This window comes from Mixophyes fleayi, chromosome 6 (assembly GCF_038048845.1).
Source record: "Mixophyes fleayi isolate aMixFle1 chromosome 6, aMixFle1.hap1, whole genome shotgun sequence".
In the NCBI taxonomy this organism is placed as follows: domain Eukaryota; kingdom Metazoa; phylum Chordata; class Amphibia; order Anura; family Limnodynastidae; genus Mixophyes; species Mixophyes fleayi.
In genome coordinates, this window is record NC_134407.1 from 223,406,222 (window position 1) to 223,419,301 (window position 13,080).

General features: G+C 39.8%; 2 protein-coding genes across 3 annotated transcripts in view; one reads left to right on the plus strand and one right to left on the minus strand.

Annotated features, from left to right (window-relative positions):
- Positions 1 to 13,080, plus strand: part of LOC142160080 (uncharacterized) — a 205,309-nt gene that overhangs the window by 48,073 nt on the left and 144,156 nt on the right. The gene's annotated exons all lie outside the window — the stretch shown is intronic.
- On the minus strand, positions 2,079 to 9,755 carry LOC142160115 (uncharacterized). Of its 2 annotated transcripts, XR_012693057.1 has the most exons (5): positions 9,376 to 9,755; positions 9,038 to 9,196; positions 8,853 to 8,919; positions 5,335 to 6,621; positions 2,079 to 3,747 (listed from the first exon to the last, which is right to left on the minus strand). XR_012693057.1 is itself a non-coding variant. In XM_075215076.1 (4 exons), the coding sequence occupies exons 1-4, from the start codon at positions 9,553 to 9,555 to the stop codon at positions 5,411 to 5,413; spliced, it is 1,617 nt and encodes a 538-aa protein (XP_075071177.1). In that variant the 5' UTR covers positions 9,556 to 9,755; the 3' UTR covers positions 2,079 to 5,410. The 2 variants fall into 2 exon arrangements, 1 of the variants encoding a protein (XP_075071177.1); XM_075215076.1 differs by having other exon boundaries at positions 2,079 to 6,621.

Genomic DNA, 13,080 nt, shown 5'->3' on the forward strand with positions numbered 1-13,080 from the left:
GTGGGCGCGGCTGACAGCTAAGAGCTGCTGAGAGGAGCAGAGAAAAGCGAGAGGAGACAGAGGGCAGAAGGTCCAAGAAGCAGGTGGGCTGAGTAGCTGGAGAGCAAAGTTAAAAGTGGTGTAAACAGGAGGAGAGAGGGCCCTACTTAAAGGAGCTTACAATCTAAAGGGAGGGACAAACTGAAGATGCAAGGGTGATACAGAGATAGAGTCACACGGGACGAGAAAAGAAGGGATGAGAGGGAGAGGTAGCCGACAAGGTGGGTAGTTAAGCAGATGACTGAAGGGTTTTTGAGAAAAGGTGGGTTTTTAATGCCCGTTTGAAACTGCACAGAGATGAGGTTGAAAATGTAGGGAGCAGTGGAGTTGGCGAGGGCCTAACTCTGGTATTTCTGTGGGTTGCAGTAACATTAACTTTAAATGAGAACAAGGGAATGAATCACACACAATGGAAAAATGTTGGTACAGTTTTTAATGATGAATCACTTGTATGAATCTCTGAATTGAAACTCTCAATTGTATAGGTTTGTTTTGAACCATTTAGGAGAAAAGACTATACATATGTAGACCGTGAAACTAAATTTACCATATATAGTACAGATATGTATTTGGGAAGATTACTATGCAGAAAAACAAAGGTTAATTATTTCTCCATATATGATTATATAACCACCATAATGTCAAATTATTTGACTAATAGGATGTGCCAACAATTTTGTTCTAAGAGAGGAATAAATCACACCTATTTAAAAAATTAATAAAGAAGGAAATCATACAACACAGAATGATTCTAGATTACTTGACCGCACAATCAGGAGGATGTTGTGTAAAATTAAATACACAGATTAGAGCTCAATGTTGTACATTCTTTACCAACAATACTGATGACCCCGAGAAAAGTCCCATGCCTGTGATGGTGGATGGTTTGGCTGGATCCATCTTCATGGTTTTCTGGAATAGGTGGATGGCTTTCTGGTTTATGTCACTCACTCATAAAGTTGATTCTATATGCCTTGTATTTTATGATCATGATATATTTGATTTTTTTTTAAGTGTGGATGCTTAGCTATACAATGCTGTATGAAGAGAACAAGTAAATTACTAATCAAAGAAACAAGGCAGAATGAGACTGAATTCTATGAGAACATACAGGGAAAGTGAGGGTGTTGGATGTCTGCATACCCTACATTGAGAGGATGGAGTTGTAAAAGTAATTTTAATGGAAAATACCACATTTAGTACATTGCTTATGTATTACGTTTTTATAATCACAATTTGCAAATAACTGTATATATATTACTAACAGCTTTTGAACGTGTGTACGTGACAAAGTGCATTGTCTTTAGCTTAAGACAGGAAATATCACATGATGGATACAGCTGCAGTCCAAATTCATTGTATACAATATATAAGGGTAGATTTACTAAATTGCGGGTTTCAAAAAGTGGAGGTGTTGCCTATAGCAACCAATCAGATTCTAGCTATCATCATTTATTTAGTACATTCTACAAAATGACAGCTAGAATCCAAATGGTTGCTATAGGCAGCATTTCCACTTTTTCAAACCCACAGTTTAGTAAATATACCCCATAGGCTTGTTTATCTCTAAAGAACATACTAGTAAGAAAACATAAATGGAACTTATATTTAGTATGACGAAGTATATCCTATTAAGATTATAGAGTATAAGTTAAGGCATTTTAGGTGTGCTATGCAGTTGCACACTTCAACCCTGGGCTGCATCTCAGATAAGGGCTCTGGCTTTTGCTGAATAAAACGTCATATTCTTATTCATATTGAACAAGAACTCTTTTAAGAAACTCCATTTTACAGTGTGTACCAGTCTTCGTGTTCCTGCCTTTACTGTGTATTCAGTATCGCACAATGCCTCCACTTTGGTCTAAGTACTATAGGACTTTGTGGGGTAGTTGTCTGGAGTTAGCAACACCAAAGAGAGACCTAGGAACCCTCTGCCCCCTACACTGGACCACAGGCACATACAAAGGAAATATTACTACACCAGACTGGTCTTAAGTAGCCACACCGACATGGTTATTAATGAGATTAATTTATAAATAAATCTCTGACTATAACAATGGTTAAGGGTAACTTGAGAACAATACTAATATCCAATACACAAATTACACAGGCCTCACTAGTTTTACACCACTATGAGGTACATGTATCCCTTCTAATGACTGTCTTGTAATTTCTCTCTAAACACGAAAACTATCACTAGTAACATACACTAAACACTATCACAGTTAATTTAACTTTGCTAATACATATAACCCAAATGCAACTGAATATTAGACAAATGCATACAATCAAGGAGTCTTTGTTAATAGGCAGGTAAAATACAGATCAGTTTTTCTCTTTCCCAGGTGATTTGATAAAACACACTCCATTGTCCGTATTTCCTCCAATTTAACACAAATTCAGAATATAATTTACACCCCGCTGCTCCCTCTCTTCTTCTAAGGCATAAGCAGTCACTTTAACAAAGGTGGTTCTTTGACACAGTTATAGGCTTTCCCACTGATAGCAGTTTGGTGCAGTTTTTCTCAGTTTTAAACTCAATCTTCTGTCCCTTATCTATCTGTCCTTACACTTCACCCTTGTTATTATATCACAGTCCCGCAAAAGGATATTATACAATAGTCTTCAGGCCTCCCCACCTGTTCCTTACCTAATAACACAATGCTCAGTCCAAGCAGACCTCCGTTTACCTCTCCACTTGTCTTCCTGCAGAGTATTCTCCCGGCATCATATACCTTTAATTTATCTAGTACATTTGCTATGGACTTTTCTTTTTTAGAAGATTTGATAAATCTGGCCCCTCGTGTCTTCTCTCCCCAAAACGTCACCATAGTTCCACGAAACTGCTTCTTGTTTGTAGTTGGGCTGTGTCAGTTGTTTTGGGGACCTGCTCTTTGTATGTGTCTACTAACTCTCAAGCGTAATAATTTGCCCAATATGAATCATAGGCACTTCAGAAGGTATACCACATTAGTAGAGTTACATGTGAAGAAAGCTTAAATTGGGATCTTAAAACTTTTAGATGGACGATAGACAAATTTCACCTATGTTGTACTAGCGCAATTCTGACAATTGAGGTGAACCCAGGTACCAATATTTCCATTTCTCTTCTGGAAGTGTAATGTCAGCCTTTGCCCAAAGATTTGCCCTTAAACTCCATATTTAGGATTATATTGCAGTATACACCAATATTTGTGTATATCCTTCTTATAGGATCCTGGATTGGAGTTACAAGTACTGACACATACTCTTTGGGATGTGGGAATTAGGCTGAGCGGTGTGCCAGTCAAAAATACAATTTTCATCCATAAAGCTACACAAGGCTTTTATAAATGGACAATATTGTTTGATATTAAGAATCCTTGTGCCAAACTCTACCATAAAGGTTTTGGCAAAACTTGATGCTACTGCCGATTTCATCAATGTACCTTGTAGATGAAGGCAGAAGTCAGATTGAAACCTACAAAAATTTTAGCCCAAAATAAGCCCTAGAAATGTCAAGAGAAAGTAAGCAAAGAATTAGACAAGGTAGCATCTTTCAACTATTGAGTTTGTTATGTAGTTCCTGGGTGTGAAAATACTACATCATATGGGGTAGAAGGAAGCCGGGTGAGATTTGGGGTAGGTGTGGCTGCAGTTAACTTCAGGTACACTCTCTGCCGGTCGGTGCAGGCAAAACCTGTGTGTTCCTTGGTTTTGTGACACACCCTAAAGAAGACGAAAATTGCATTGGTGACAGTTTAGGAAACAAGCTCCCTGAATTGAATTAAAACATGGGATAGATTAGATCTAATTGCTATTACACATTATGTACCATGGCTGGCAATACAGTAAAAAAAAGACTAAATGTGAAAAAAAATTCCCCCCAATACAGCTTAACCAACCCCAGTGCCTCCAGCCTAGGCTGCTACTAGCAAAATCGGTGGGCCAAAAAGTGTGGGGACTTCCCGATTTTATGATTACTATCACTAGGCTTGGTGGAATTATAGTAGGGAATACGTCCTGACCATTTCATCCTCCTTCGTCAGCTCCACTGAAACTTACATCATGTAGCAAACTATAGAGTTATATTCTCAGATTCACATCTGGGACCAGTTAAAATCATTTCCTTAAATATTAATTCTCTTAATTTCCCACACAAAAAAGATGACTGCCCGAGTGCTTAACGCAGATAGAGGGGTGATGCATAATTTTAGAAAAGCATTTTGCTAATCTATAATAACTCATTGTACTAATGTTGTGGTCACTTTTTTCCCTTCCCCATTTTGTACCCATATTCCTTATTTTTAAAACCAATAAATATTTCAGAAAGAAAAAGTTAAATAATAATCATGGGACACAAAAAACAAAAATCAGAATACAGAATGAATGGTAATGTAAAGTCAACAGCAACAGAGGAAGGGAGCTTGGAGTTTTACCAAGATCAGCAAACAGTGAAGTCCCCAGTGGGCAAAGCCAGTAGGATACTTGGTTGTATAGGAATTAGTAGCAAGAAGAAAAAAACACACTACACCAATGGTTCCCAAACTGTGCTCCGCGGCTCCCTGGGGTGCCACCGTGATCTGACAGGGGTGCCACGGCCAGGTTCGATGGTAAGCAAGACGGGGGACTACTTGGTAATTATTTTGGATTAGGGATGCCTTGAAAAAATTATAGAAACCCTAAGGGTGCTTCGAGCTGAGAAAGATCCACTGCACTACACATTAAGAAAGGCAGAATAGATGAACCTTTGGGTTATTTTATGTTGTCAAATTCTATAATTCCACATTTCTGCCAGCAACAACCGTTACAGGGGGTGCAATGGCTACGGGGCACCAAGCCTGCACATGTGGAAGCCACACATGCATTCTCAATGGAGCAGACCGGAGTCTGTAGGATGACGAACCACATCACCACCCCCAACCCCAAATTTTGCAATGGGGCCTGACCCTCAGCAAACCCGCGACACACTGAATGACCTCCAACATTTAGCCGGTGCTGAATATAGCCCTTCGCCCAAGTAGCTGTAGTGTTATTTGTTTACTGTATTGTACTGTTATACCACGTACTGTCTTGTTGTTTTCCCCCTGAACAGCGCTGCGGACCTTATGGGGCGCCCTATATATAAAGGTTAATAATAACACATAGGTTCTTTAGGTATATTATCGATGTGGCTGAACTAATACGACATTTATTTTATCTAGAAAATAAAATGGTTTTATTATAGACCTGTTGATATTTTGGCTTCTGAGGCGCATACAATTCTCTAGACAAGATATTTCCCAACATTCAGTGCATATGAACAGATTCACTCACATGTGGCTTTGATAATTAAGTATGGGATTGTGTTGGGAACATTCCCCAAATTGGTGTTTTTGAAACTTGTCCCTCCTCATCGGTGACGTCTCTTACAATGTTTGGCGAGATCACAGGCCCTCATGAAACTTTGGCTGCATACGTTACAGGAGTATGGTCTCTCGCCGGTGTGGCCTCTTAAATGCGTATTTAGCCACAGTTTACCCAAAAAACGCTTCCCACACTTAAAACATTTAAAGGTTTCATTCTCAATGATCGATCTTGATCCTTTCGGACAGGGAGAAACGGGAGCTGACTGGCTGATCTTTTTCCTGTGGGATTTGCTGTGTAACACAAGTGACGATTTATTGTAGAAAGTTCTGTCACACTCGGGGCACCTCAACAGTTTGTAAATAACAGGAGGTTTTGCAGGAGGAAAAAGTTTTTCTGCTATATGAATTCCCTGATGTGAAACCAGATCCGACATTAAAAGAAAACACATATCACAATCAAAACAGACAAATTTTACAGATATATTTTCTTCTGCTGTTTTTTGTATCTGTATGTGATTTGCGTTTCTATTTCTATTATCATATGAGAGCTTTCCGATTTCTTCAATATCAGTAGATGTATATTGTGTATGATCTGTGGGTGTATAAATGTCACTGTCTGTGAGGTTTCCTCCATCACATGAGACCGATTCCTCCTTAATATGAGTAGATGTATATTGTGTATGTTCTGTGGGTGTATAAATGTCACTGTCTGTGAGGTTTCCTCCATCACATGAGACTGATTCCTCCTTAATATCAGTAGATGTATATTGTGTATGATCTGTGGGTGTATAAATGTCAGTGTCTGTGAGGTTTCCTCCATCACATGAGACTGATTCCTCCTTAATATCAGTAGATGTATATTGTGTATGATCTGTGGGTGTATAAATGTCAGTGTCTGTGAGGTTTCCTCCATCACATGAGACTGATTCCTGCTTAATATGAATAGATGTATATTGTGTATGATCTGTGGGTGTATAAATGTCAGTGTCTGTGAGGTTTCCTCCATCACATGAGACTGATTCCTCCTTAATATCAGTAGATGTATATTGTGTATGATCTGTGGGTGTATAAATGTCAGTGTCTGTGGAATTTCCTTCACATGAAGTTGACTCAGTCATATTTATTCCATATCTGCTCAGTCTCTGTGTATAGACATTGCAGTAAATAGCAGCTTGGTTATTTTGAGGAACATCTAAGATATTAAGAGAACATGGAGCACGTAATCTGCCCAGGTTAGGTCCAGTTTTGGATGCATCTGTGAAAAGAAACGCACTCTGATTAGACAAACCAATCAAAATCACCTTCTCTTATACATGTGATCTCTATCAACATATCCATATTAATACAAGTAGGCTGAGCTAAGAAATCCTTAACAAGTATGCAGAAAACTGTGAAACATCGTGGTCTATGATTATTATCATCAGAGAAAGAGCAGAACTGAAAGGTTAAGGCGCTAATTATCATCAGATATACACCTCAAGTGATTGCTTTGGATAAAGATTGTTTGGATATTGAGGAGATGTAGATTACTTAATAACCATTGTTCTTTTGAGTCCCATATTTTATATATATATATATATATATATATATATATACATATACAAGTTAACCCGTGCATGATACTCATGCATTCTAGTCAAATCAAGCTACTTAAGGTGTTAAAAAGGTTCTTGTCATGCATTTGGGCCTAGCCCAGGCCTCCTCAGGGGAAGAGCGTTACTTCCCGACGCAAGCGCCCTTTTTTAACGTGGTTTTGTCCACATGTCACCACCTCATCATTTTTCTCCATCACCTCATCCTTCATCTTCATCGCCACATCCTTCATCAAGCTACTTAAGGTGTTAAAAACTCCCCACTGTCACCCCCGGCAACCACCAACCACTCCCAACTGTCACTTCTCCTTCAAGAAATATATAGGTCAGTGTATAACTCTGCCCAGCAGGTGGCGCTTCAGCTTGGTTGTTTTTTTTTTCACACACGCCCCTAGGCATTTATATAGTAGATATATATATATATATATATATATATATATATATATATACTGCAAGATTCTCTCTTCAATTTGTGATATAATGTATTTATATTTGCGATTGGGTAGTTTAAAGTATTGCCCTGTTTTAATTATTGGTCTGTTGGAGGTTCTTTAGCTTCCCCTTTGAGATTTTTTTCAGGTGTGTTTGTCTATATATGATTGAAATGCTGTTAGATAGCCCTTTCTGTGAAATAGAAGCAGTATATATGGTCCTCTTAACAAAGGACTCTGAAGTGAAGGAGCATTGTACAACGTGTGTGGGAGATAGTGATGCAAATTCTGTCACAAACTGCATGGGATCCAGGAGGGCAGCTGTTCTTCCAGGAGGACCCCCAAAATTCGTGATCCTCCCATCATTCCGGAAGAGTAGCCAAGTATGCTTAAATCTAAAAATATAGTATTTATTGTAGCTCTTTCTAAAAGGTATTGGAATTCTGGTATTATTATTTTGCATTGTATTTTACTGCATTTCATGTTGTTATTTGTATTTTGTAGTAATTTTTTGCTATGGTTGCTATGAAATACCGAGCCACTGATCCTGCAGGCTGATACGAGCCTTGGCTAACTAATGAGACTAACCCTGATGATGCCTTCCTGGCAGGCTGGACAATCCTCCCCTAGGTCTAACTAACCTGGCTCGGCGCATGTGCTGCTCTATGACGATGCATACGCAGTGAAGACTCCGGAGTTGCGAGTACCACAGAGTCACCACCGGGACAGCCTGTTATGGGACGTGCTGTCCCACTAGGACTTTTTCAGAAATAGGACTGAAACTTCATCCGTTATTGCTGGGAAAAACGGTCATATGGGATGATGATTAGCAGGAAAATATTCTGGTTGGTCATAAATAGACCTTTTATACTCTCAGCATATAAGTTCAGCTTCCCCATTGTCGTTATCATTATATTAGCGGTTACATTTTTGTATTTGGAGACATAGGGCCTGAGTCATTAAGGGGAGCATAGCAAAAAAAAGGAGCAAGTTTGCTCCTGGACAAACCATGTTACAATGCAAGGGGTGCACATTAGTTTATTATTTTTCACATAAGTTAAATACTGGCTGCTTTTTCATGTAGCACACAAATACTTGATAACTTTATTTTTACACTGAAATTTAAACTTGATCTAGGACATGCCCTACCCCAACTATAAATCTGTCCTCCCGGTTTAAATTTACCTCCCCTCCAATGCAACATGGTTTTGTCCAGGTGCAAAGTTATGCTTTACTCTCCTTAATGACTCAGGCACATAGTGTTTGTCTTTTAATATCTGGGGGCATATTAATTGTGTGAGAGACTTTAACATTGTGTATAATAATATATATGAATTAATGTGAGTTTATGCTTTTTTATATCATCAGCGAAAAACTCTACAGTCAACAGAACATAAATGGCTAAATTCACTTCCTGCTTTCTGATACGCTCAACAAACAATGGTTATGAAGCCTCTTCTTACCCAGTGATGTGAGGGGCTGATTATTCTGCATCATCACATCCTTGTGTCCTTCTAAATACTCCCCCTCCTGCATGGAGAAATAGACAGTGACATCATCCACCTTATAGGAACCTGACACACACAATGGTCATCACCCAGACACATCCCCTGGTGTTACTGTATAATGTCCCATTCCCAGCAGTCACCTCTCCAGTCAGCAGCTGAATGATCTTGTTGGTCAGTTCCAGGATCTTCTGGTCATTGTCTCTGTCATGTATCAGTGAGTGAGGTGGAGGCACCGTGATGAGGATCTGGGTCCTGATAGGTATCTCATGCTCACCAGACTTCTTCACAACAATATAATCCTGCATATAGAGAGACACTAATAGATATCACTGTGTAGAAAGACAGATACCCTGCGCACAATCATGTCTCTTCCTAGACACAAGTACATCCGCTTACTGGATCCTTCCCCTTCACAAATGTGTAAATCATCGCTTTATCCTGAGGTGTTGTCATTATATAGATTCCCAGAACCCCTCACCTCTTCAGTCAGCAGATATATAATGTCCAGGGTGAGATTTAATATCCTCTCAGTTATCTTATTCCAGTCTTTGTCCATTTTCAGGTTGGGCTCTCGGTCTTCTGGTTGGGGCCAGCAGGTATGTCTACTGCACAGATTCAAATTTACATTCAAAACATGATCATAATTTTCATTGGTCATAACTTTGCTGTACTACAGTAAGGGCTGTTTCCATGGACAGATTGACTTTTTCAATAATGTTGTCGGATCATCTGGCTGCTACTGGTAAGATAGAGCCTTTCCTGAGCTCCGGGTCGACTCAAAACAGTGTGTGTAGGTCCTTGTAATGCTTAGAACAAGCTACAGAATTCTATTCCAATTCTCATAAACCCTAACTAAGACATTCATAATGCAGTTAAAATAACTGGGAGCTCCCTGGCCCGAAGAGCTTACATTCTAAATTGTATACTGGGAAAAACATACAGGCAGATGGGGGTGAATTGTATATTTTCAAGGGAAGTTCCCTCAGCTGGTAAAATGATACGGCTGCCCATAGACGCTTACATTGTGTGCTTTCATTTTGTACAGTACTGTGTACATTGGTGGTACTCAACGCATTTCACAAGAAGTTACAGAGGGGATTCTAAATCCTTTCCTATGTGTATATAATATAGTTTTATATATAGACTGTTTGCTATATGTAATAAGCTCCTTTGGATTTCCATAACTCTTCCATGTGGATGACACTCACGTTACCTCTCCTCTCCGGAACTCTAAACAACTGTGTTGACCCGCGTTGCTGAATGTCTTTCTGCCATTTCATCTTGCAATGTCCTCTCGCCCCATCAAAGTCAACCAGGCTTCATCTAGAGAGGTCTGAGCGTGTAACACTATCCACACATACATAGTATATTATATAGAACACATTTCCTTTATCTGCGCATCCTTTCTGCTCTTATTAGCAGTGTAATAATTAGAATGTGACACTAAATGCACATTCTATAAAGTCCATTTTGCAAAAGGGAGTTTTGTGCCGTGACTGCTTTAATTACTTTGATTAATCTCAATTTGATTCCCTGTATAAATATATATTTGATCTCCCCCCTAGTTTCTCCCATGGACCCCCACCTCTGGTGGACCAGTCCAATTGGTACCCTATAACTTTGCTGCCTATGTGTTATCCTTAACTCAGAGATGTCCTATTGTCTGCATCCAAATCCTGTTACAGAATATATATGTATATCAGTAATAGTCTACTGCAAATCCCTGCTTACTAAACACCACCCAACTGTCCCGATTTTGGATGGACTGTCCTGATTAGTGAACCTGGGAAGGGGCGGGGCTTACACTAATGTTTTACTCAAAACCGCACATTTCTCGGCAAAGCTAGGTTGGGTTTAAGTTGTATTGGGGACATTTTTCCCCAATTTTCTTAATGTCGAGTGGTATGTTACTATCGCCCCTACAATCTATTTTGAATGCATCAACAAGATTAATTATCTTCATCACAAATGGGCAGCTCTAGGAAGAGAGTGGACAGTCCAGCGAGGAGCTGTAGGAGTAATCTGCAGGATGCCTGTAAGACTGAGAGGCCGTTGGAGCCTCACAATGCTGGGGTCACAAGTTTGATTCCCGATCAGGGCACTATCTGTGTGTCTGTGTGGGTCTCCTCCGTGTGCTCCGGTTTGCCAAAAACATACTAGTAGGTTAATTGACTTCTAACAAAATGGACCCTAGCATGTGGGTGGGGGTGAATTTAGTTTGTAAGCTCCAAAGGACCAAATACTGATGTCAATGATTACATATTCTATTTTTCTTTCAAATATTGAAATAAATGGTCATAAAATCTATTAATACCACTTAATGTTAACCAAATATTTTGTGTGTGTATGTGTGTGTGTGTGTATGTGTGTGTGTGGGGGGGGGAGATAGCTAAAATTAAAATAAATTCATTTAATTATTAGGCTGCAAATTCTATGTTATAAAAATATGCAGAATTGCTACATGTTATTTTGTCAATGCACCAATATGTAACTTCTGCAATGTTACAAAGCTCCCAAATGCTGCACTGAAAAGGGAGATTGGTTCAGGACAGTATCCTAATGAGCAAGAAGTGGATTAATGCATAACTTGATTAACTACTAGATATTCCCATTTACAGCAAGGACTATAAAAGGGAGAGATGAGAAAACATGCACATTTACACCTGCCCAGGAAATGGTTCTGCTCCAGTTATAAATTGTGGGCTGTAGAGCAGATATATATTAAACTAATGATATGCACAGAATATTACCTTCCATCAGACATCAAAAGACATCCAGCACTCTCAGTACAAACATTCCACACACAGGATGTGATTCCTTAGCAGAGCAAGGCATTCTGGGAGTTGTAGTCTGCAGGATGTAGCAGACAAGACTGGCTGAGTATTACATTACATTTACATGCATAAGAAGAGGAGAGCTGTGCTGGTGATTGATGTGCAGCTCCCTCAGAAGGAGATCCCATTATCCCTTTTATGTGCATAGCAAGGCATGATGGGACTTGTAGTTCCACAAGTGCTGCAGAGAACTTTACTGCTTATTTGGAGCTGTGTACTATTGCATTGTGCTGTATTAAAGGCATGTTTGTTTTTACAACACTTAACCAATTCAGCACATGTTACTGCAGTTGGAAGGATGTGGGAAAATCAGAAGCAAACTATTATCACACCAGAAAAAAGGAAGTCAGTGTGATGTATAAATAAGTTCTGCAACATCATACTGTTTAAATATATACAAATAAATAAATGTATAAATGTACAGTTCTGAACCAAAAATGCAGTGATCCTGACATTAAAATTGCTACAGACATACAGCAAGCAACCACTAGTACACATACATTTATATATTCTACCAACATTTAGAAATATGAAATTGGGACAAAAAAAACCCACCTCTGATTCAACAAGACCCACCTCTATCTGCCCACTTTTGTGTAACCCTTGCCTCATTTGAGGTCTGCGAATATGTACTGACCTACTAAAATAGGGACAGTTGGGAGGTGTGAAATATCGAAGTCTCCCCACTTTCTGCTGGCTTACGACAGACATTTACCGAGGAAGGGAATGGTGTATTCATACCATACTTGCCAACTTTTTGTAGTTGGCGTCCGGGAGCCTCCCGGGATGAGGTGGGCATGCAGGGGGTGGGGCTCTGAAATTGTGTCATTTTGGACCTGTCTCCCGTGACGTAATGACCAAATGCCATGATTACCGGAGAATCGCGGCATTTTGGACATAATTGTGTCCACTTCATTAGGAAGTGGACAGATGCGGGAGATTGCCATGTGCGGACCCCGAAGTTTACCAGGTTGCCCATCACTAACTAAAACATACTTGTCTACGTTTAAAAAAATTATTTCAGTGGGATTGTGCGAGCACAACCAAGACACGGCAAATCATGGAGGGGACATGCCCTGCTCCACCCATGGGTGTATCCAGTGATACCTAGAGGCGTAAGCAGAACCGCCGGGTGCAATTTATAGTGTGAGCAGCACGCCGCCAGAGATGGTTTGTGTATGGGTGGCACACTGCCAGAGATGGTTTGTGTATGGGTGGCACACCGCCAGAGATGGTTTGTGTATGGGTGGCACACCGCCAGAGATGGTTTGTGTATGGGTGGCACACCGCCAGAGATGGTTTGTGTATGGGTGGCACACCGCCAGAGATGGTTTGTGTATGGGTGGCAC

What these genes read in the sequence shown, in the direction of transcription:
- LOC142160115 (XM_075215076.1), bottom strand. Translation starts at nt 9,555, where the DNA reads ATGACCAATGAAAATTATGATCATGTTTTGAATGTAAATTTGAATCTG. An exon ending in TATATCTGCTGACTGAAGAG is followed by an intron (nt 9,197 to 9,375) that starts GTGAGGGGTTCT and finishes CTCTATATGCAG; the next exon opens with GATTATATTGTTGTGAAGAA. An exon ending in TCAGCCCCTCACATCACTGG is followed by an intron (nt 6,622 to 8,852) that starts GTAAGAAGAGGC and finishes TTCTTTTCACAG; the next exon opens with ATGCATCCAAAACTGGACCT.